The sequence below is a fragment of the Oncorhynchus mykiss genome, chromosome 21, assembly GCF_057628025.1.
Source record: "Oncorhynchus mykiss isolate SJ-2025 chromosome 21, ASM5762802v1, whole genome shotgun sequence".
Classification (NCBI taxonomy): domain Eukaryota; kingdom Metazoa; phylum Chordata; class Actinopteri; order Salmoniformes; family Salmonidae; genus Oncorhynchus; species Oncorhynchus mykiss.
The window spans coordinates 45459053-45482825 of record NC_143042.1 but is presented as its reverse complement, the minus strand read 5'-3'; the positions used below and the strand labels follow the sequence as shown (position 1 = coordinate 45482825).

Genomic DNA, 23773 nt, shown 5'->3' with positions numbered 1-23773 from the left:
TGTTGCCCAATTATTATTTTTTTTCAATAGTACTACTTTATTTTGTCCAACCGGCTGTGATGAGGCAGTTGCCCTAGTCATATGACCCATCCACTGCAGTTTCCGTGGCGAACAGTCATTGGCAGCAAGCGAATTCAAGACTGCCAAATTAATGTCTGAAATAAATTATTAATTTTGACAGCGCTGGAAGTTAGTTATTGTGGGGCTGTAATAATTCCTCGCAATGTTCCCATAGTTTGTATTCACACTTAAGCTTCAAGGTGGGTGTCATGTAGCAGTTTGCGTGGGCAGTTACACAAGTGGAAGTCATTATATGCTTCAGTCATATGTCAGCTGATGTAGCTGCTGCTATAAAATGGTAACGGTCACAATACCAGTACAAGTAGTCTGATCATAAGATTGAAACGTAAGGTATCCGGGGGGGGGGGGGGGGGGGGTAATACCAGTTTCATATTCCAATTTGAGCCATTTCTTATATTTTGTACTTGTTTTTAGTTCACTTCTGCTAGCAAATGATCAGCTAGAGTTCACGCACTGTTTTCTTAGGCCCGTCCCTGAATAGAAGGAAAGCATAGACCAGCAGTGTGTTTGCCCTCCAGCAGCCAGCCTGGATAGGAATAGACGTGCCTTGCTACTTCAACAGGTAGCCTTCAAGTCAAGCGGAGGCCACGACTAAGGGGAACGAGAGCAAGCGATGCAGTTATTAATCTTACCACATGAGAGCAGTCAAGTGTCAGAAGACTTGTAATATTTGTGGAACTCATTGAGCAGAATTTCACGATTACTTATCTGGAATAAAACTGCAATACGAGCAATTTACAACATGTGTTCCTCTTTCCAGCGTAGGTAGTTATGTATATTCACACAAAAGGCATTCTATTGTCAAGAGACAAGCTAACAAAAAAGTATAATCCAGACTTTACTTTCAAGTATTTTCCAGGGAAAGTGAATTAAAAAGGAGCACCAGGTAAAAGTGGTCGACACTGACAAGTGTTTTATTAGTAACACAGACCTGGGGACTGAACCAAAAAGAAGCAGTCATGACTGGAGCCTTGACAAGATTGAAATGGTTCAAATGGCATTGAAGACAGAGGTGGCGGACAATGGTACCAATACGGTCAAGGGAGCAGGTAAAACATTCAGGTGGCTGGCTGCTCATTCTGCTTCAAATCAGCAGCTGAAAAATGAAAAAAAATAAATCCAGAAATTAAGTGCAAATCTCAAATTGAAATGGTATCAGGCATAAGATTTTCAATAACGGAGATGTCCAGGTCATACGATACATCACAGTAACTGAAAGATGAGAAATTTAAAGAGTAAGGTTCCACCATCCAAATAAGTTTTTTTTAGCCATTATTTTCTTTCATAACTTCTTTAGTCCATACTTCCATCTTGATGTATCCTACAAGCCTTTTTGGGGGAACACATCCAAGATAGACATGATCATGTCAGTCATTTGATAAAACAAATTAGACTGATTTATAATTCATCCAGAGATCTGTTATGTAGAACGTCTTAATCAGCGGTAACCCCTGACACACAAATGACCTTGATTGACAGGGAGTATATTCCCCCAAAACCCCCCATTCAAAACAAATCATCGTCCATTTTCTCCTGTCTGGTTGCTCTTGGCTGTCTTAAGTGAAGTAAAGTCCAGTACCAAGTAGAGAGTGTGTAAAATTACAGGCCATTGCCTGTTGTTTTTGTTGTGCAGAGTCCAGGGTAAGAAGCAAAAGGTGGAAACTTGTCTCGTTCGTTGCCTTGCTGTTCCTTCTCCTTTTGTAACGTCAAAAGTTTAGCAAGACGTACAAATGTGAGCATTCGCCCAACGTACACAAACGCAGCCCCATGCGTACACACACAGAGTCAGTATCAGGAACTGTAAGGCTGAGACTCCATTTTGTTAAAAAAACATACAAATAAAGAAGTGAAAACAAGAAAAAGAAAAGCTGGCTTCCCCCCAGTCGTTTCCTGGCCTTCCAGATCTCGCTCTGTTCATCCCTTGTTTCATGTTATGCTGCGACTCTCCTCTCCTCTGTCCCCTTCTGAGAGGGGTGAGGGGAGAGGTCCACTGCGTGGAAACGGAGGAGCGATGGGAGCCGGCAAGGGGAAGGGGTTTAAAAAGAGGGCTAATCAGCCAAACCCTCCCTGCAGAATAAGCCAATCACCAGAGCCGGTGCTGGTGGAGGTTTCGACTGAGGACGGACCGGACGTCAGCGGTGAACCTAGGAGAGAAGACAGTTGTCAGAGTAATACATTTCTCATGCTATTAGGTAAATGGAAAAAACACTGCTACAGTGCAGGATGCTCATCCATCAGTCTGAATACATGAAATACTCACCTAAGTGCATCTAGCATAGGCAGCAGGTTAAGGAGTGCTGTGTCACTAGGGTCACTGAACCAGGACTTGATAGGTATTGCATTGTCTAAAAGGCAAATACAGAGATTTGGAAACAAAGGAGAGTACTTCTGAGTGACAAAAGTAGGAGAGTTATGAAATATAATATTTGATAGGTAAAATTATTATTTTTTTTAAATCAGGTGAGTAGGACAAAACTATCTGCGGTTAGAAAATCAACAAAACATTCCTTGTATTACTAAGGTGCGCAGTGTTGTCCCTTCATAGATGCCAACTTACCCTGATTCTCACAAGCCTGTCACAAGACTAATCACACTTTCTATAGGAAACATTTGAATTGTTGTGCGTGGTTTGTTTGCGTAAAACGTGCAAGAGCTGCTTGGCAACCTTCCACCCACACCCAGCAAGCTGAATGCAACTGATTTCACAACCTTTTTAGTTTAAAAACAACTATCTAAGCTCACCTACAAGGATATGACCTAGAATGATATACAAATGCACCACTGTTCAAAAGTTTGGGGTCACTTTTGAAATGTCCTTGTTTTCCATGAAAACATACATGAAATGAGCTGCAAAACGAATAGAAAAGTCAATATGATGACAAGGTTATAAATAATGATTTTTATTGAGATAATTGCTTTCGTTAAAGAATCCTCCATTTGCAGCAATTTTAGCCTTGCAGACCATTGGCATTCTAGTTGTCAATTTGTTGAGGTAATCTGAAGAGATTTCACCCCATGCTTCCTGAAGCACCTACAAGTTGGATTGGCTTGATGGGCACTTCTTACGTACCACACAGTCAAGCTGCTCCCACAACAGCTCAATAGGGTTGAGATCCAGTGACTGTGCTGGCCACTCCATGAAATACAGAATACCAGCTGACTACTTCTTCCCTAAATCTTTATTGCTTTGGGACACTGTCCTGTTGTAGGAGGAAATTGGCTTCAATTAAGTGACGTCCACAGGGTATGGCGTTGCAAAATGGAGTGACCCTGTACAAATCTCCCACTTTACCACCACCAAAGCACCCCCAGACCATCACATTGCCTCCACCATGCTTGACAGATAGAGTCAAGCACTCCTCCAGCACCTTCTAATTTTTTTCTATGTCTCACAAATGTTCTTCTTTGTGATCCGAACACCTTAAACTTAGATTTGTCTGTCCATAACACTTTTTTTCCCCCTAATCTTCCACTGTCTGTGCTCTTTTGCCCATTTTAATATTTAATTTTTATTGGCCAGTCGGAGATATGGCTTTTTCTCTGCCTAGAAGGCCAACATCCCGGAGTCGCATCTTCACTGTTGACGTTGAGACTGGTGTTTTGCAGGTACTATTTAATGAAGCTGCCAGTTGAGGACTTGAGGTGTCTGTTTCTCAAACTAGACACTAATGTACTTGTCCTCTTGCTCAGTTGTGCACCGAAGTCTCCCACTCCTTTCTATTCTGGTTAGAGACAGCTATTCTGTGAAGGGAGTACAACGGCGTTGTACGAGATCTTCAGTTTCTTGGCAATTTCTAGCATGGAATAGCCTGCATTTTTCAGAACACGAATAGACTGACGAGTTCCAGAAGCAAGTTGTTTGTTTTTGGCCATTTTGAGCCTGTAATCGAACCCACAAATGCTGATGCTCCAGATACTCAACTAGTCTAAAGAAGTTTTATTGATTCTTTAAAATCAGGACAACGGTTTTCAGCTGTGCTAACATAACCCTTTTGCAATTTTCTAATGATCAATTAGTCTTAAAATGATAAACTTGGATTAGCTAACAAAACATGCCATTGAAACACAAGAGTGATGGTTGCTGATAATGGGCCTATGTAGATATTCCATAAAACATCTGCCATTTCCAGCTACAATAGTAATTTACAATTTTAACCATGTCTACACTGTACTTCTGATTAATTTGATGTTATATTAAAATTGACTTAAAAAGTGCTTTTCTTTCAAAAGGACATTTCTAAGTGACCCCAAACTTTTGAACAGGAGCATACAAATGCATAGAATACAGTATATGCCATTTAGCAGGCTCTTTTTAGGAATGACGCCGGAGGAGAAGGCCACCGTTTTATGGTCTCCTAACCAATTGTGCTATTATGTGTTTTTTTTGTACATAATGTTCCTGCAGCCATATCTTACGGAAGAAAAGAGCCGGATGCCTCGTCCGGACCCGCAGAAGACTAGGAAAGCTGCCATTACCGTCAATATTACTCGCCAACGTGCAATCATTGGACAATAAACTAGACAAGGTACGATCACAAATATCCTACCAACGGGACATCAAAAACTGTAATATCCTATGCTTCACGGAATCGTGGCTGAATGACGACATGGATATTAAGCTAGCAGGATACACCCTGCACCGGCAGGATAGAACAGCACACTTCGGTAAGACGAGGGGGGGCGGTCTGTGCATATTTGTAAACAACAACTGGTGCACGAAATCTAAGGAAGTCTCTAGATTTTGCTCGCCTGAAGTAGAGTATATTGTGATAAACTGCAGGCCACTACTCTTGCCTAGAGAGTTCTCAGCTATACTTTTTGTGGCTGTTTGTTTACCACCACAGACAGATGCTGGCACTAAGACCGCACTCAGTCAACTGTATAAGGAAATAAGCAAACAGGAAACCACTCACCCAGAGGCTGCGCTCCTAGTGGCCGGAGACTTTAATGCATGGAAACTTAAATCAGTTCTACCAAATTTCTATCAACATGTTAAATGTGCAACCAGAGGGGGAAAAAAATCTAGATCACCTTTACTCCACACACAGAGACGCGTACAAAGCTCTCCCTCACCCTCCATTTGGTAAATCCGACCACAACTTTATCCTCCCGATTCCTGCGTACAAGCAAAAATTAAAGCAGGACGCACCAATGACCCGGTCTATAAAAAAGTGGTCAGATGAAGCAGATGCTAAACTACAGGACTGTTTTGCTATCAGACTGGAACAAGTTCCGAGATTCTTCCAATGCCATTGAGGAATACATCACATCAGTCACTGGCTTTATCAATAAGTGAATTGAGGACGTCGTCCCCAGTGACTGTACGTACATACCCCAACCAGAAGCCATGGATTACAGGCAACATTCGCACTGAGCTAAAGGGTAGAGCTGCCGCTTTCAAGGTGTGGGACTCTTAACCCAGAAGCTTACAAGAAATTCCGCTATGCTCTGCGACGAACCATCAAACAGGCAAAGCGTCAATACAGGGCTAAGATTGAATCATACTACAATGGCTCCGACGCTCGTCGGATGTGGCAGGGCTTGCAAACTATTACAGACTATAAAGGGAAGCACAGCCGCGAGCTGCCCAGTGACACGAGCCTACCAGACGAGCTAAATCACTTCTATGCTCGCTTCGAGGCAAGCAACACTGAGGCATGCATGAGAGCGTCAGCTGTTCCGGACGACTGTGTGATCAGGCTCTCCGTATCCGACGTGAGTAAGACCTTTAAACAGGTCAACATACAAACGGCTGCGTGGCCAGACGGATTACCAGGACGTGTGCTCCGTGCATTTGCTGACCAACTGGCAGGTGTCTTCACTGACATTTTCCTGATTGAGTCTGTAATACCAACATGCTTCAAGCAGACCACCATAGTCCCTGTGCCCAAGAACACAAAGGCAACCTGCCTAAAATGACTACAGACCCGTAGCACTCACGTCCGTAGCCATGAAGTGCTTTGAAAGGCTGGTAATGGTTCACATCAACACCATTATCCCAGAAACCCTAGACCCACTCCAATTTTCATACCGCCCAAACAGATCCACAGATGCAATCTCTATTGCACTCCACACTGCCCTTTCCCAACTGGACAAAAGGAACACCTATGTGAGAATGCTGTTCATTGACTACAGCTCAGCGTTCAACACCATAGTACCCTCAAAGCTCATCACCAAGCTAAGGAACCTGGGACTAAACACCTCCCTCTGCAACTGGATCCTGGACTTCCTGACAGGCTGCCCCCAGGTGGTGAGGGTAGGTAGCAACACATCTGCCACGCTGATCCTCAACACTGGAACTCCCCAGGGATGCATGCTCAGTCCCCTCCTGTACTCCCTGTTCACGCACGACTGCATGGCCAGGCACGACTCCAACACCATCATTAAGTTTGCTGACGACACAACAGTGGTAGGCCTGGACAACGACGAGACAGCCTATTAGGGAGGAGGTCAGAGACCTGGCCGGGTGGTGCCAGAATAACAACCTATCCCTCAATGTAACCAAGACTAAGGAGATGATTGTGGACTACAGGAAAAGGAGCACCGAGCACGTCCCCGTCCTCATCGACGGAGCTGTAGTGGAGCAGGTTAAGAGCTTCAAATTCCTTGGTGTCCACAACAACAAACTAGATTGGTCAAAACACACCAAGACAGTCGTGAAGAGGGCACGACAAAGCCTATTCCCCCTCAGGAAACTAAAAAGATTTGGCATGGGTCCCGGGATCCTCAAAAGGTTCGACAGCTGCAACACCGAGAGCATCGGTTGCATCATCTCAATAGTATTTACCCCCAAGCCATAGTACTCCTGAACAGGTAACCAAATGGTTACCCGGACTGCTACTCTGTTTATCTTATATGCATAGTCACTTTAACTATACATTAATGTACATACTACCTAATTTGGCCTGACCAACCAGTGCTCCCGCACATTGGCTAACCGTGCTATCTGCATTGTGTCCCACCCACTGCCCGCTAACCCCTCTTTTTACACTACTGCTATTCTCCGTTCATCATATATGCAGTCACTTTAACGATACCTACATGTACATACTACCTCAATAAGCCTGACTAACAGGTGTCTGTATATAGCCTTGCTACTCGTCTCTTTTTACTGTTGTTTTATTTATTTACTTACCCACACACACTTTTTTTCTCGCACAATTGGTTAGAGCCTGTAAGTAAGCATTTCACTGTAAGGTGAAACACCTGTTGTATTTGGCGCACGTGACAAATAAACTTGGATTTGATTTTATCCAAAAGAGACTTAGTCATGCATCCATACATTTTATCTATGGGTGGCCCTGGGAATCAAACACACAATCCTGGTGTTGCAAACGCCATACTCTACCAACTGAGTCATACAGGACCGCCATATGTGTGTGTGTGTGTCGTCTCACCTGGATGGCTCCGGTAAGCTCCAGGCGAGTTGTCCAGGATGACGATACTAGACAGGTCGTCGTGTACTACTGACAGGTCTTTAATATAGCTACCTAGATCCAACGTACAATGCTGCAGACACAGGGAAAATACACACAGGATGTAAGCAGATTGCAAATACACAATAGAATCGATCAATCTCCATAGAGAGTACATTAGGTCACTATGGATGGACATAAATCAGTTGTGTTTATATGAAAAGGGGAGAGTGATACCTGTCTGTAGTATCTGCGTTTCAGGATGTTCCGGTTGTTGTCCAGCTTGTCTGCCACTGCCGAGCCGTAAATCTCCATACTGGCTGTGAACACTACCAGCTCATACCACTGGCTGACCTGGAGACAGGGGTGACACACACATCCAGGGATACATGTAAGGCTCACACCATAATTTACAGTCAAAGAACTGGCCAAGCAGAACAGAGGTAAACATCATTGACAATAACCACATTTCCATCCACAGTTATGAGAGTTAGTCATCTTGTATAACTAAAAACTTTTTTATATTTTTTATCACAACAGCTGTGGATGGAAACAGGAAGTTTTGGTACAATTTTTAAATGCTGACAGATCATTTGTTCCTTCTACATGGTGGGATCTTTGTGTCGGTAAAATGAATTGCATGAGAAATGGTGCTGGAAACGCCTTAATGCTCAAAAATATGTGTGTGTATACATACATACACACCAAAGCCAACTACAACAAGGCTGCTGACATAATCCATGATCTCATCAGGAGATTGGAGAACGTAGCACCAGAGGCACCCAAACAACTCATCTGCAATGATATTAAAACGGCTGTACCTTAAACAATTATTAACAATATGTAACCTGCCACACTTGCAATGGAAAACCACGAGAGCTGTTATTTAAGTACCAAGCATGGCTATAAAAGCATACAGCACCATTTGGGGACTCAGATCGCAATTCCATTTTGCTCTCACCTAGCTACAAACAGAACATGTAATCTGAGGAACCTTGTATAAAAAGGTATGTGAAGGACTGGTCCGAAACAAATATGGACATGTTGAAAGGCTGCTTTGGCTACCATTTGGAAGAAATTCTGTGACACGAACAAAAACATTAAAAGGACTGAACTATTACTGACTACATAGCTACATTGTTGCATTAACTCTGTAATTCTAGTAAAGACCACTAAACATTTTTCCAAAATGTAAAACCCTGGATAACTAAGTAACTAAAACAGTTAATTGACCAAAAGTGAAAAGCAATGTGGACGAAGGACAACTGATGAAATCCATACAGAGAGACATTAAAATAGATAAAAAAATAATAAATTGGATTACAAACTCAAAATGGAAAACACGCCTGAAAATAACAAAGAAAGTGAGGCATGGAAATATCTTAAACAAATGACAACAACCTAGCCAATGAACCTAAATACCTTTTTCCTAGATTTTAAACAACAGACAGGCTTCCTATAAATGACTGATGGTCTAAGCGTGCGGATTATCAGGGAGTGTAAATGGCAACAGTGACATACACAGAATCCTTTTTTCTGGAAAACTGCAACCATTGTGCACATTCCTAAAATGAATAATCCAAAATCCCCGAATGACTTTCGTCTCATCTCCTTGACCTCGGTGATAATCAAATGCTTGGAGAGCACTGTCCTGGGACACATTCTCCAGCACATGGAGAGCCTACTGGACCCATTCCAGTTTGCATGTAAACCAGGCCACAGAGATAAAGATGGACTGCTCTTCCTTCTCCATAAAATCTACATGCACCCAGATAAATGCCAGAACTGTCGATTTTTCATCTGCCTTCTACTTATTACACCTTGATATACTGGTTAAAAAACACGTAAAAAAAAAAAAAAAAAACTTGCGCCTCTAATCAACTGGATCCGGTATTTTCACCAGTTGTGTCATAACAGTGAGGTTCAATGTGAATACACCGGACCCACTAACCACCCCAGGGCAGTGTCCTTTCACCGGTTCTGTTCACCCTCTACACCAGCGTCCTTTCACCGGTTCTGTTCACCCTCTACACCAGCGTCCTTTCACCGGTTCTGTTCACCCTCTACACCAGCGATGGGCAACTTTTTAGGGACGCAGACAATGTTTATTTTTTATTATCAGACCCACGAGCCACTGTGTCCCAAATTCCCCACCCCTGCTCTACACCAATGATTGCACCCAAATAACATCAGAATGTGCAACAGTAAAGTACGCAGAAGATACAGCAATCGTTGGTCTAATTAAGGGGTCGAAGGATGACTACAGGACAGAAATAGCACACTCCACCCAATGGTGCAAGGAAAACATTCTTAATGTGAAACCCCCCCCAAGGAAATGACTTTAAAACTATAAAAGATGACTGCGGGCCCATCCACATTGACTCAGAACAAATAGTGTCAGTTGAGCAATACAAATATCTTTGAACTATAATTGACTCAAAACTCTCCTGGAATGCCATCACAGATATACAAAAACAGAAAATGACTATTTCATGAGGAAAATAAGGGTGTTCGGAAATGTACTTGAGTGCCAGAGTGCGCTCAGGCTGTTCGTAAATTCAGAGCGTTTCGCTCTCGGACCATTCAGAGTGCATACTGGACACACTGGCCGAGGAGTAGGGTTGATCCGAGCGTTCTGACCTCACAGTCAGAACCCAAGTTAACTGGCTAAAGTTAGCTAGCTACTTCCAGACACAATTAATAGAACCCCTCAACTGACCATTTTACTCACCCTAGCAGAGCTAGTTAGGCTGTATTCATGTTATCTAGAGCGTTGGCGACTAACTGTGCCAATGACAACAATATGGTTTTTTTTGCCGACGTTCACTGACTCCAGTCATATTCATATTACGTGTTCGTAAATTCATCAGTTATTCTGCACTCTGCACTCAAATGAGAGTGATCTGAAATCGGAGTTGATAGCCAAGGTGAATTTACAAACGCATAACAACCATATTCTACACATCCTTTGCTCAGACATCACTCTCGGTTTCAAAGCCTGGTATATCGCAAATAAAAACCCACTACACAAAATAGTAGTAAAGCTGTAAATTAAATTCATCTCAAGAACATGAAAGCGCTCTTGGAGTGGTGAGGGCAAGACCGCCACCAACCTGACACACCCACTCAACCAGGAGTACCAGCTCCTACCATCAGGCCGCCGACACGGAGTCCATCTTTACAAAACCAACAGAGCCCAGAAATAATTCATTCCCACCAGTATAAATCAACTGAATAAATAACTGCTTGATGCCCCTCCCCCAGAGAATTTACTAACTGAATTACGAACTGTATCCACATGTGTTGTCGTATCCACATTTATGCACCAATTGGTGATGCTGTCCTGTTTGTTGAGACATTTCCAGTAAGGGACACACAAATAATTATTATTACTATAAAACTATCATATCAAGTCACGCGATGACATGTTGTGTGGTCCTCCCACTACGACTCTGGAAACAATGCAGTTTATTAGGCTACATATGAAATAAATTAAGATAAACTTCACAGGGTGGTGAAAGTGCATGGTGATCTTGATGCTCCTTTTCAATAAAATATTGAGGGTCTGATTCTGGTGACATGGTGATCGATGCATGACTGATTTAGCCATAACCTCATTACTAGTCTACCCTCACTATCTGCCAGCTGTTGGCCACGTGTCAACACCAGAGTAGGCACATTTGCTATTTAATGCAACAGTTTGTGACAAAACTATCACTCAAGTTGAAAATGCGATGTAAACACATTGAACATTAAGTTCAGGTATCGAATATATATTTTTTTTAATCAGCTACAAGTCAATTTGGTAGAAACACCACTGGTGGGAAAACGTGCATCATTTCTTTGAGGATTTTAGACTCTTCACATGAAAATCAGTCGCCAATTGGATGGGAACCTAGCTACTGACGTACAAAATAGAACTCATAGTTGACAAAGGACAAAAACTGCTAACTTTTACTCACCACTTCTAAAAAGAAGTCGACGTGCGGCCTTTTATGTACAAAGAATCTGACAGGGTGCTTGTCAATGACTACCTGCAAGAGAGAGGAAACAGACTAGGAGTAATATCATCTTGGGTCAGATGGGTGTACGCGCAGCATGCTTGCCTCTGGACCAGAGGGTCCAGGTTTGGCTACCCCCCCCAATTCTCTACACGCATGCGTTTACCTTGAGGATGAAGTCTGGTGGTGTGCCGGGTCTCACTGTGGGTCTGAGGACCCCGTCGTGGTGAGAGTGGATCAGCGTCTCATCTAGATCCAGCACAAGAATCTTCCTCTTTACTGCATCTGAATACCAAACACACACCTGCTTATTACCTGTTCAATAATATATACCTCACCAACTTAGCCTTGTGGTTAGATTGTCCTCCCCGAGATTGGGGGTTCGCTCCCTGGTCGAATCATACCAAAGACAAAAAAAAATAGGACCTGATGCCGCTCTGCTTGGCACTCAGCATAAAGAAGATTGGGGGGCAAGTCCCTGTGAGAGACTAGTGTCCTGTCCAGGGGGCGTACTGTACATCAAGCTGCCTGTCGCTACGGAAACAGGAGAGAGGCTTGTGTGCACAATGGGCCGCACTAGCTTGAACATGGCTTAGTTAATACACACACCATGCTAGGTCAAAATCTATAAGACCATAAAATAACATAACAGTAATAGCGATGATTTTACCATCTTACACAAGTGACAAAATGGTTTGTTTGCGCCAATGTGCTCACATATGTTTTGTGAACACAAGCTTCAACAGAAGGTATCCGATATCTGTGATATGTTCAGTGGTGTATTGGGAGGCTATATATGTAGGTATAGGTATATATATTTTTTTCTCCCAGTGGGCATTGTGTATACACACACACACACATTACTTAATCCCCACTGATGTGTATCACAATAGTATAGTGCAAGTATATACGCCGTATCAATTATATAGCGCAAAAGAGAAATTATACACAAAGTATCCTACACAATCGCAAAGCACGTGAAATATATCCACATGCCCGCAGCACACATCTAGTTTCAGCAGAATATCAGGCAGCAAGAGCATGTAGCTCTCAACTGGTTCTCATTGAGCAGCTCACATCGGTAGCCGGAAGGCTAGGAAAGATGTTTCAATCTATTATATCTACCAGTAAATGCTAATTTAGGCAACAATGGGTATGCAAACCAGTTATTCAATAAGTTTGGTCCTAAATCTTAGTTGAATCTTTGCGATGCGTAATTCGATCATCATGGCAGTTCAAATTTAAATTCAAAATGATTTCCCCAAAAACCTTCCCAATTAAAATGTTGACTGCAAAGTAGGTCTTTGTATCAATCGGGAGGGCATTTGTTTTGCAAACTCTGCCATCACCTGTAGCCTAAATTGTAGGGCTTGCTACATTGTACAGAAACACCGCTAGCAAAACGGTCTCTTGCTAGGTTAGCAATTAAATGAAAGGGCAACTACACCCTCCCAAAATTATATTTGAAATGTTTTTCCCTGGACCTAAAAAAATGGTCTCTGGATGAGAATTACGCATTGTTGTGAACTTAGAAGATCCAATTGTATAAACTTTGGGAAAGCAGAGCTTGTCAACGACTCCCCCCCCCCCCCGCTTCTGATTTTTTTAAGCAAAATTTGAGTATACCCACTTCTCCACATTTGTGAAAGCACAGTCCCCCGTTTTCCTTTATTGAGACAAGCTCTTAAAACAGTAGTATTTGGACCTCCTAGTACCCCGAGAGCACCTGTGTTTCATGCACATACAGTAGGTTGTCTTTGAATATGTATACCATTAGATGCCCATCACTTTGTTGTACTAGCTTCCTTGTACAGATTGTACCAGTTGATTTTTCATTTTTGTTTGTGTGTGTGTGTTCTGTATTTGTGATAATATTTTCTCACTTTGCTTGTTTGTCTATATTTTTGTTTATACAAAAATAACTGAAAAAGTTACAGCTCTTTCTTTGCAGATCGGTTTACAGGCATTACTAAACAAATTTAGACAAGTGGACTATATACTCACTGAGTCTGTTTCTGGAGATAGGGGACAGGGGTAAAGTGTCATACCGCACTGTCTGGTACTGGATAACCTGAAAGAAAGACAGACCGAAAGAGATTAAACATAGTAAACTCAGCCAATGACAGAGTCCATCTGCGAGCATAAAATGCAAGAATTGAAAACAGAACAGAAGACTACGTTTGGTTACTCTAGTATTGGCCATGTTGCAGGACTAAAAATGTCAAAAACAATCCAAGCTATAGATAACTATTACAAGAGGATGTAACGCATCAAACTCCACTTTACAGTAAAAGCCCTCGTCATTCCATTGTCTGCTACCTATGCTGCTATCCTTGTGTGCATTTGAAAAGTTGTGGTTACACCTGCTGCATTTACTTGTCAGCACTATGTAGTATTGTGGATGCCTACTGGGAATTTGCTTACACCCGTCAGTGCAGATGAGACACCTGTTGGAAAGGATGTGACGAGGGAGCAATATCAGATTATTCACACCCATTTTCTTCACTCCATTCATTCATTCATTCATTCATTCATTCATTCATGGTTCCCTCCTTGCTTCTTTGACAGTTTTCAGACTCAGTGGCCCCAGGGCCCTGTTTTCCATAAGGGCTATATTTAGCTCCCCCAGCTGTCCGCAGCTGTCACTAGAATAGGGGACCAAGTGGAAAAGGGAGACCCGCAGGGTGACTGACTGGGGCCAGGAAAAAAACGTGTTCTGTCCAAAACCATTAGACAGCGCTTCCCTGCCAGGCCCGTTTCATGCCCTGTGGGGCTTGGCTCGGCTGACCAGGCCTAGGGATAGCAAGTTCATGAGCAGCTGGTGGAAGCCATGGGGGGAACCCACGGGGGAACCCACAGCCCCACTTTCTGTACCCCCTGGGGTGTTGTCTGTATGCCACCCCCTTAACCCAGGAAACACTCTCCAGCCCTCCAACCTGGAGCAAAAACCTACGGAAGGGTATCTCTCCAGGAACAGGGTCGGAGAGCCCTGGTCTAGACCTACATGGCTACAGCATACCAGGCTCTTTATTGTATGAATGTGCAACCTGCTTCAACCAGACACCTAGGCCCGTCGTCACCTTGGTCATTGGGAGTGGGAAAACCACCGTCGCACCTGTAATATCATCCTCCAGAGAAGTAACATTAAACCACTCGTTCAGGGGAGTAACAGGTTGCTACATTGTGGAATAAATTATTTCCCACCATGTGTTACATGATGTGTTACATCAACCCCACACATCATAGAGTATCTCTATCCAAACACTGTGTCTGCAACCCACTGACTAGGCCCTTAGGCTTTCTCGTCAGTGACAATGTATCACTGTTAGGTAATACAGTACAAGCCGTAAACACTGGAGCTTGACTAAACCGTGTGTGTGTGTGAAAGTGAACAGTAGCAGGGTAGTCTTTGTGGCTCAGTAATCCCTCACCCTTTGGCCCTAATGTGGACTACCCTCTTAACCCAGAATCTAAATAAACTGGAACTAATATTACACCATACTCAGACGTAACACCTCCCCGTCCCTCGCTGCAAAACTAAGTCGGAAACTAAATAATTTGATACCGCGGCATTGAGTTTACAGCCTAAAGACAGTATATAATAAACAAACAATATGCATCACCCGACCCGACTGTGCATTACTTGAACAGGTGGAGCCTTGAACACCTCAAAATGTCAAGTTTATATTAGGAGCATCAGTGAACTAGTAGGTGACCAGAGTCTTCTGGGTCAAGTCCATATATCAAAGACTTCTGTCGAACAAGATCCTTTCTTTGTCACCTTAACACTCACATCACACTTCAGTAGTGGGCTACAAAAGTTAACCCACAAACATATGAGCAGCGGCATTCAATTAACAAATGTCAGAATCAGTGGGTTAAGGGTTAGTGTGAGTTCATAGCATAGGTTCTGTCTGTGTTTATATCAATGGTTCCTACAGCCCCACCGGAAGCACATTTCCAGACTATGGATCTGATAAGGCTTGTGCTCTTGGTGAGATGATTGGTTCTAATTTAAGTTGATTGTGTTTTGGGTTTGTGACAGGGTTATGACAGCTGTAACCAAGACATTTGAATATGCAAGTTGCGTGTCTGCCTCAGACTCACCTATCCAATGACGCATGATATAAATATAAAACGCAACATGTAATGGGTTGGTCCCATGTTTCATGAGCTGAAATCAAAGATCCCAGAAATGTTTCATATGCACAAATAACTTCTCTAAAATGTTGTGCACAAATGTGTTTACATCCCTGTTAGTGTACATTTCTCCTTTGCCAAGACAATCAATCCAACTGACAGGTGTGGCATATCAAGAAGCTGATTAAACAGCATGATCATTACACAGGCACACCTTGTGCCGGGGACAATAAAAGGCCACTAAAATGTGCAGTTTTGTCTCACAACGCCACAGATGTACGTCCAACTGGCCTCACAACCGCAGACAACGTGTAACCACGCCAGCCCAGGACCTCCACATCCAGCTTCTTCACCTGCGGGATCGTCTGAGAACAACCACCCAAACAGCTGATGAAACAGTGGGCTTGTAAAGCCTAAGAAATTTTGCACAAACTGTCAGAAACCATCTCAGGGAAGCTCATCTGTATGCTCGTCATCCTCACCAGGGTCTTGATCTGAATGCAGTTTGGGGTTGTAATCGACTTCAGTGGGCAAATGCTTACCTTGGATGGCCACTAGTTGGAGAAGTGTGCACTTCACGGACTAATCCCGGTTTCATCTGTACCGGTCAGATGGCAGACAGCGTGTGTGGTGCTGTGTGGGCGAGCGGTTTGCTACCGTCAACGTTGTGAACAGAGTGCCCCATGGTGGCAGTGGGGTTATGGTATGGGCAGGCACAAGCTATGTACCATGAATACAACTGCATTTTATCAATTTATTGTAATTTCAATGCATAGAGATACCGTGACCAGATTCTGAGGCCCATTGTCAAGCCCTTCATCCTTTGCCATCACCTCATGTTTCAGCAAGATAATGCCAAGCCCCATGCTTGTACATAATTCCTGGAAGTTGAAAATGTCCCAGTTCTTCCATAGCCTGCATACTCACCAAAATGTCACTCATTGAGCATATTTGGGATGCTCTGGATCGAGTTGTATGACAGTGTTCCAGCACCGGCCAATATCCAGCAACTTCGCACAACCATTGAAGAGGAGTGGGACAACAATCCACAATCAACAGCCTGATGAACTCTATGCAAAGGAGATGTCATGATGAATGAGGCATATGGTGGTCACACCAGAAACAGATTGGTTTTCTGATCCACTCCCCTAACTTTTTTAAAAGGTATATGTGACCAACAGACTCAAACGTATTCCCAGTCGTGAAATCCATAGATTATAGCCTAATGCATTTATTTAAATTGACTGATCTTTGAAATTGTTACATGTTGGGTTTATTTTTGTTGTATAAATCATTGGACCCACTCTCCAGACATAGCAAAAATACCGTGAGAATCGAGGAGTGAGTTGGTTTAACTACTTCACAATAATAATGTCAAAGAAGTGTTTTATACCTAACCCTTGTTCTATCTGTGGTAATGCTTACCGTGCGTAGGTGCTTCCTGAGAATGTATAAGAAGAAGCCCCATATTCTGGACGTTACACCTAGGAAAGTGCGGATGCCAAGTAGACACTGTCGGGTCTTCAGCATGTCGGCGACCACACGGGGAACCCACACAGGAACAGGATATTGAAGGGACTACAAGCCAGCCCTCTCAACAAAGTTGACCAATTTGGTTCGGCCTAGGCTTCGAAGAGTCGAATCGGTATACTTTCGCTACAACCTCTCCAAAACGAACCAAATGCGTCCAAATCAACCAAACTAGACCAAGCAAACGTGTGAGAGCCTCTGCACGCTTGCTGCACAACTCTCATCGATTGGAATGCATTGGCATTGTGTAGCAGAATAATTGTGTTATAAAAACAATAGCTAAAACAGAAGTAGCTAGTTACTCTAGCACGATGACTGCTATCCAATGCCAATCTGGCTAGCTACGGTCAGAATATACCACGCAGCTCGTCTCGCTGACAAGCTAGTAGCTAGCTCGCTCGGTAGGCTGACCACCACCTTGATTGAACCCTTGACTAAAATAACAAAAAACTTTCGGCCATTGCAATTTGAAAGCAGTAATTCGTGCGCGTATTTGCTCCGTGGTATCTGAAGAAAAATAATGATGGAAAACAAACAAACGTCAACATGAAAACTGCTTGCAGTCTATAGCAAATCCGGAATCGAACTGCGAGCCGCCTTGCCGTCACTTCCGCGGGGAGAAAAGTATTCTCAAACCGATTCGAAACTGACGGTTGCGCGCAGCACGTCCCCGTGGAAAGCAGACAAACAAAAAGTGAACGAGCAGTACATTTTTAAGTAATTAAAATCAGGTTCCAGTAGCTATACATACAGTAGAGCAATAATCTCAAGTGTAAGATTTGGTATTGAATATTGTAAAATGTGAAATTTGCGCACTTAAAGATGCAGTGACTACTAGAATATGTGAAATTGCTGTCAAAGATGTAGTAAGTAACCTACTTAGGTGTCAAAATTACACGAAATACTAACGAAATGAAAGCAATTCATGTACATCGCTTAATTGAATATATATATATATATATAAAAATTTTTAAAATGATCATAGTTGACGAGAGATTTTTCTCTTCAGGTTAGAGTTCTGTTGTCAAAGGCTGAGGGTTTATCTCAAGCTTTTTATATTTTTACATCTTAATTAAGAGATTCGTAAATCTATGTGTACCACTCTCGACCAATTATTATTCATTAATATTGGGAAAAATAAGCCAGACAAGGTCAGGAAGGATGTAATTTCCAACAAGATGTATGATGGTGGTATTAATGTTTTAGATTTTACGCTGTTTAACCAGACTACAAAAGTGAACTGGGTTAAAAGGTATCTCAAAAACCTTAGTCTTTTGAATATAATACCACATTTTATTTTCCAGAATATTGTGGGGCTTCATTTTTTACTCCAATGCCCTAATGCTGTGGGTAAACTTCCTGTTAAGTTAGTCAAATTTCATAAACAACCTGTAATGTGCTGGTCCTTGTTATACAAGCACAACTTCTCTCCACACAAATGTTTTATTTACAATAATAGTGATATTAAATATAGAAATAAAATACAAATTCACAATTGGTTTTCCAATAACATCTTCGTGGTTATTCAGCTTATAAATTACAATGGTAATCTTTATACTTACAATGAATGTTTAGCCAAATCTAACTTTATTATGTTGTGTAAGGAATATGACATTTTAATGAAAGTTATTCCCAATTGAATCGTTACAACTGATAGATCGATCATTACATACACTAAGTTACAGTGATAGTGTATAAATTAATGGCATCAATATATTGAATAAGAAATGTAACAACGATTTAGTCAGATAAATTATTAACAGCAAGTTTACCGCTGCTGCAAATTTTCGGTGGGCATCTTCATTTGATATGAAATGGCAGTGTGGGTGGACTAATCTACACACATTTTTGCTAAATTATCAAGTCAGAGAAGTCTCTTACATGATCCTTCAAAGATGTTATCCTTGTAATAGTCTTATTTCTAAATATGTAATTAATGTAGCTTTTGTGAATTGGAAAATTTCATTCTAGAGCATTTATATTGTGATTGTTTACATAGTGAAATGTTTTGTACAAGTATGGAAAATGAAGCCCTTACAGGCTGTGTAAGGGCTATTTGACCAAGAAGGAGAGTGATGGTGCTGCATCAGATGACCTGGCCTACCCAATTACCTGACCTCAACCCAATTGAGATGGTTTGGGATGAGTTGGATTACAGTTGAAGGAAAAGCAGCCAACGAGTGCTCAGTATATGTGGGAACTCCTTCAAGGCTGTTGGAAAAGCATTGCAGGTGAAGCTGATTGTGAGAATGCCAAGAGTGTGCAAAGCTGTCATCAAGGCAAAGGGTGGCTGCTATGAAGAATCTAAAATCTAAAATATATTTTGATTTGTTTAACCCTTTTTTGGTTACTACATGATTCCATATGTGTTATTTCATAGTTTTGATGTCTTCACTATTATTCTACAATGTACAAATAAAGAAAAACCCTTGAATGAGTAGGTGTGTCCAAACATTTGACTGGTACTGTATATACAGTTGAAGTCAGAAGTTTACATACACCTTAGCCAAATACATTTAAACTCAGTTTTTCACAATTCCTGACATTTAATCCAAGTAAAAATTGCCTGTCTTAGGTCAGTTAGGATCACCCCCCCCCCCTTGGGTTGTGCCGTGGCGGAGATCTTTGTGGTTTATACTCGGCCTTGTCTCAGGATGGTAAATTGGTGGTTGAAGATATCCCTCTAGTGGTGTGGGGGCTGTGCTTTGGCAAAGTGGGTGGGGTTATGTCCTGCCTGTTTGGCCCTGTCCGGGGGTATCGTCGGATGGGGCCACAGTGTCTCCCGACCCCTCCTGTCTCAGCCTCCAGTATTTATGCTGCAGTAGTTTATGTGTCGGGGGGCTAGGGTCAGTCTGTTATATCTGGAGTATTTATCCTGTCTTATCCGGTGTCTTGTGTGAATTTAAGTATGCTCCATCTAATTCTCTCTCTCTTTCTCTCTTTTTCTTTCTTTCTTTCGGAGGACGTGAGCCCTAGGACCGTGCCTCAGGACTACCTGGCCTGATGACTCTTTGCTGTCCTCAGGCCAGCTGGCCCTGCTGCTGCTCCAGTTTCCACTGTTCTGCCTGCGGTTATGGAACCCTGACCTGTTCACCGGACGTGCTACCTGTCCCAGACCTGCTGTTTTCAACTTTCTAGAGACAGCAGGAGTGGTAGAGATACTCTGAATGATCTGTTATGAAAAGCCAACTGACATTTACTCCTGAGGTGCTGACCTGTTGCACCCTCAACAACCACTGTGGTTATTATTATCTGACCCTGCTGGTCATCTATGAACATTTGAACATCTTGGCCATGTCCTGTTACAATCTCCACCCGGCACAGCCAGAAGAGGACTGGCCACCCCTCATAGCCTGGTTCCTCTCTAGGTTTCTTACTAGGTTCTGGCCTTTCTAGGGAGTTTTTCCTAGCCACCGTGCTTCTACACCTGCATTGCTTGCTGTTTGGAGTTTTAGGCTGGGTTTATGTACAGCACTTTGTGACATCAGCTGATGTAAGAAGGGCTTTATAAATATATTTGATTGAAATTTTATTGATTTTAAGAATGTGAAATGTCAGAATAATAGTAGAGAGATTTATTTCAGCTTTTATTTCTTTCATCACATTCCCAGAAGGTCAGAAGTTTACATACACTCAATTAGTATTTGGTAGCGTTGCCTTTAAATTGTTTAACTTGGGTCAAACGTTTTGGGTAGCCTTCCACAAGCTTCCCACAATAAGTTGGGTGAATTTTGGCCTATTCCTCCTGACAGGGCTAGTGTAACTGAGTCAGGTGTGTAGGCCTCCTTGCTCGCATACGCTTTTTCAGTTCTGCCCACAAATGTTCTATGGGATTGAGGTCAGGGCTTTGTGATGGCCACTCTAATACCTTGACTTTGTTGCCCTTAAGACATTTTGCTATAACTTTGGAAGTATGCTTGGGGTCATTGTCCATTTGGAAGACCCATTTGCGACCAAGGTTTAACTTCCTGACTGATGTCTTGAGATATTGCTTCAATATATCCACATAATTTTCCATCCTCATGATGCTGTCTATTTTGTGAAGTGCACCAGTCCCTCCTGCAGCAAAGCACCCCCACAACATGATGCTGCCACTCCCGTGCTTCATGGTTGGGATGGTGTTCTTCGGCTTGCAAGCCTCTCCCTTTTTCCTCCAAACATAACGATGGTCATTATGTCAAACAGTTCTATTTTTGTTTCATCAGATCAGAGGACATTTCTCCAAAAAGTACGATCTTTGTACCCATGTACAGTTGCAAACTGTAGTCTGGCTTTTCTATGGCGGTTTTGGAGCAGTGGCTTCTTTCAGGTTATGTCGATGTAGGACTCGTTTTACTGTGGAAATAGATACTTTGTACCGGTTTCCTCCAGCATCGTCACAAGATCCTTTGCTGTTGTTCTGGGATTGATTTGCACTTTTCGCACCAAAGTACGTTCATCTCTAGGAGACAGAACGTATCTCCTTCCTGAGCGGTATGACGGCTGCGTGGTCGCATGGTGTTTATACTTGCGTATTATTGTTTGTACAGATTGTGGTACCTTCAGGCGTTTGGAAATTGCTCCCAAGAATGAACCAGACGTGTCGAGGTGTACAATATTTTGATTTCTTTTGATTTTCCCATGATGTCAAGCAAAGAGGCACTGAGTTTGAAGGTAGGCCTTGAAATACATCCACAGGTACACCTCAAATTTACTCAAATCATGTCAATTAGTCTATCAGAAGCTTCTAAAGCCATGACATAATTTTCTGGAATTTTCCAAGCTGTTTAAAGGCACAGTCAACTTAGTGTATGTTAGCTTCTGATCCAATGGAATAGTGATACAGGGAATTATAAGTGAAATAATCTGTCTGTAAACAATTGTTGGAAAAAATTACTTGTGTCATGCACAAAATAGATGTCCTAACCAACTTGCCAAAACTATAGTTTGTTAACAAGAAATTTGTGGAGTGGTTGAAAAACGAGTTTTAAATGACTCCAACATAAGTGTATGTAAACTTCTGACTTCAACTGTATATACTGTATTCTATTCTACTGTATTGTAGTCAATGTCACGCCAACATTGCGCAATCTAATATTTATTTATTTATTATATACATTATTTTAATTTTAGATTTGTGTGTATTGTTATGAATTGTTAGATACTACTGCACTGTTGGAGATAGGAACACAAGCATTTCGCTACACCGACAATGACATCTGCTAAATATTGGTATGTGACCAATACAATTTGATTGGATTTTGAATTTCTTGATTTTATTGGGAAAAAAATTAATTAATAAAAAAAGTTAATGGGATAAAAAAAGTTTCAGTATTTTTAAAATTGATTAATATTATATAACATCCCAAAAGATATAAATACTAAATTATCAAAGAAGTGTGTACAGTATTTTTCAAAATGTAACTTGTCTATAGCGTAATATACTTTATGTGTCTCTCCGGATTCTAAAAATGTGTTTTGGTTATGTGTGATTGGTTTGGGTTGGTGGATCACAACTTTTAAGGGCCAAACAACGCCACCTACTGTACTGGAGTATGTGGCGTGTTACAGCCTACCTACATTAAATTTTCCTCATTAGTCCTGTTCCACTTAGGAAAGTGAAATAGAACCTTAGACACCACTTCCCTCCCCCCACTACACCATGCAAACCCCAACCACGTCCAGCCTCTATAACCCTTTCACACAATCTCTCCCTGTCTACGTCATACAGTCATACACAAAATATCAACACATGCTCCACCGTTTCCTCCACTAAACAGTCATCACACAGATTGGTTTCATGTCTCCCTATTATCCACAACATGGCATTCAAACCTGTGTGCCCAAACCGTAGTCTACTCTCCACAACTTCCTCTGTCCTGTATCCAATACTCCCCACTTCTTCCTTTACTGACCGGTACATATGATAAAATTGCCTCCCCTTACTACTAACATCCCACTCCCTTTACCAAAGATAAAGCCTTTTTGCCTGGATTAAGGACTTCCCGGCGGCCCAGTGGGACCTGAATATCTACCCCCTCTCCTCGCAACACTCTTAGGCACCACATCGGTCTTCTCATTACCCTTCAGAACCCACATGGGCGGGAACTAAGCAAAAGCTTACCACCACTCCCATCCTCTCCAATCCCATTAACAGCAACATCATTTCCACTAACAAATCAAATGCTAAGCAAACAAGTCTCCCATATCCAACCTGCCTGTCTTAAGTGGTTTCACCTCCTCCACCCATCTCACACCTAAAGTCAAGGCCATAAACTCGGCCGCATACACTGACACATAATCAGTTAACCGCTTACATACACTAACATTGAAATCTGGGACATACACCCCTGCCCCCCACCCTACAACTGACTGGATCCTTTGAAGCAATAAATATCCGTAAAACTTTTTTAAACCGATTATCTATATGTCTCACATCCTCACCCCATTCATAACCACATCTACACTTGGTTTTGGAAGCAGCCACAGAGGAACATTGCCCAACACAATTGTCACCCTATCTCTCTCCCAGTCCATAATTCTACCACCTTCTGGCCGATTGTCCACCTGTACACCCTCTGCTTACCCATTCCTTGCTCCCAACATTACCCAGTTGCAGTTACCGCT

General features: G+C 42.2%; 1 protein-coding gene across 2 annotated transcripts; it reads right to left on the bottom strand.

Annotated features, from left to right (window-relative positions):
- Nucleotides 1-968: 968 nt before the first annotated feature.
- Nucleotides 969-17828, bottom strand: LOC110500674 (CTD nuclear envelope phosphatase 1A). 2 transcript variants are annotated; one of them, XM_021578165.3, is made up of 9 exons: nucleotides 17063-17822; nucleotides 16565-16707; nucleotides 13502-13568; nucleotides 11664-11782; nucleotides 11459-11530; nucleotides 7734-7850; nucleotides 7479-7590; nucleotides 2342-2426; nucleotides 969-2225 (listed from the first exon to the last, which is right to left on the bottom strand). In XM_021578165.3, exons 1-9 carry the CDS (start codon nucleotides 17103-17105, stop codon nucleotides 2165-2167), a joined length of 819 nt encoding a protein of 272 aa, XP_021433840.1. In that variant the 5' UTR covers nucleotides 17106-17822; the 3' UTR covers nucleotides 969-2164. The 2 variants fall into 2 exon arrangements, with proteins under 2 accessions (XP_021433840.1, XP_021433841.1); XM_021578166.3 differs by lacking the exon at nucleotides 16565-16707 and having other exon boundaries at nucleotides 17063-17828.
- Nucleotides 17829-23773: the final 5945 nt, after the last annotated feature.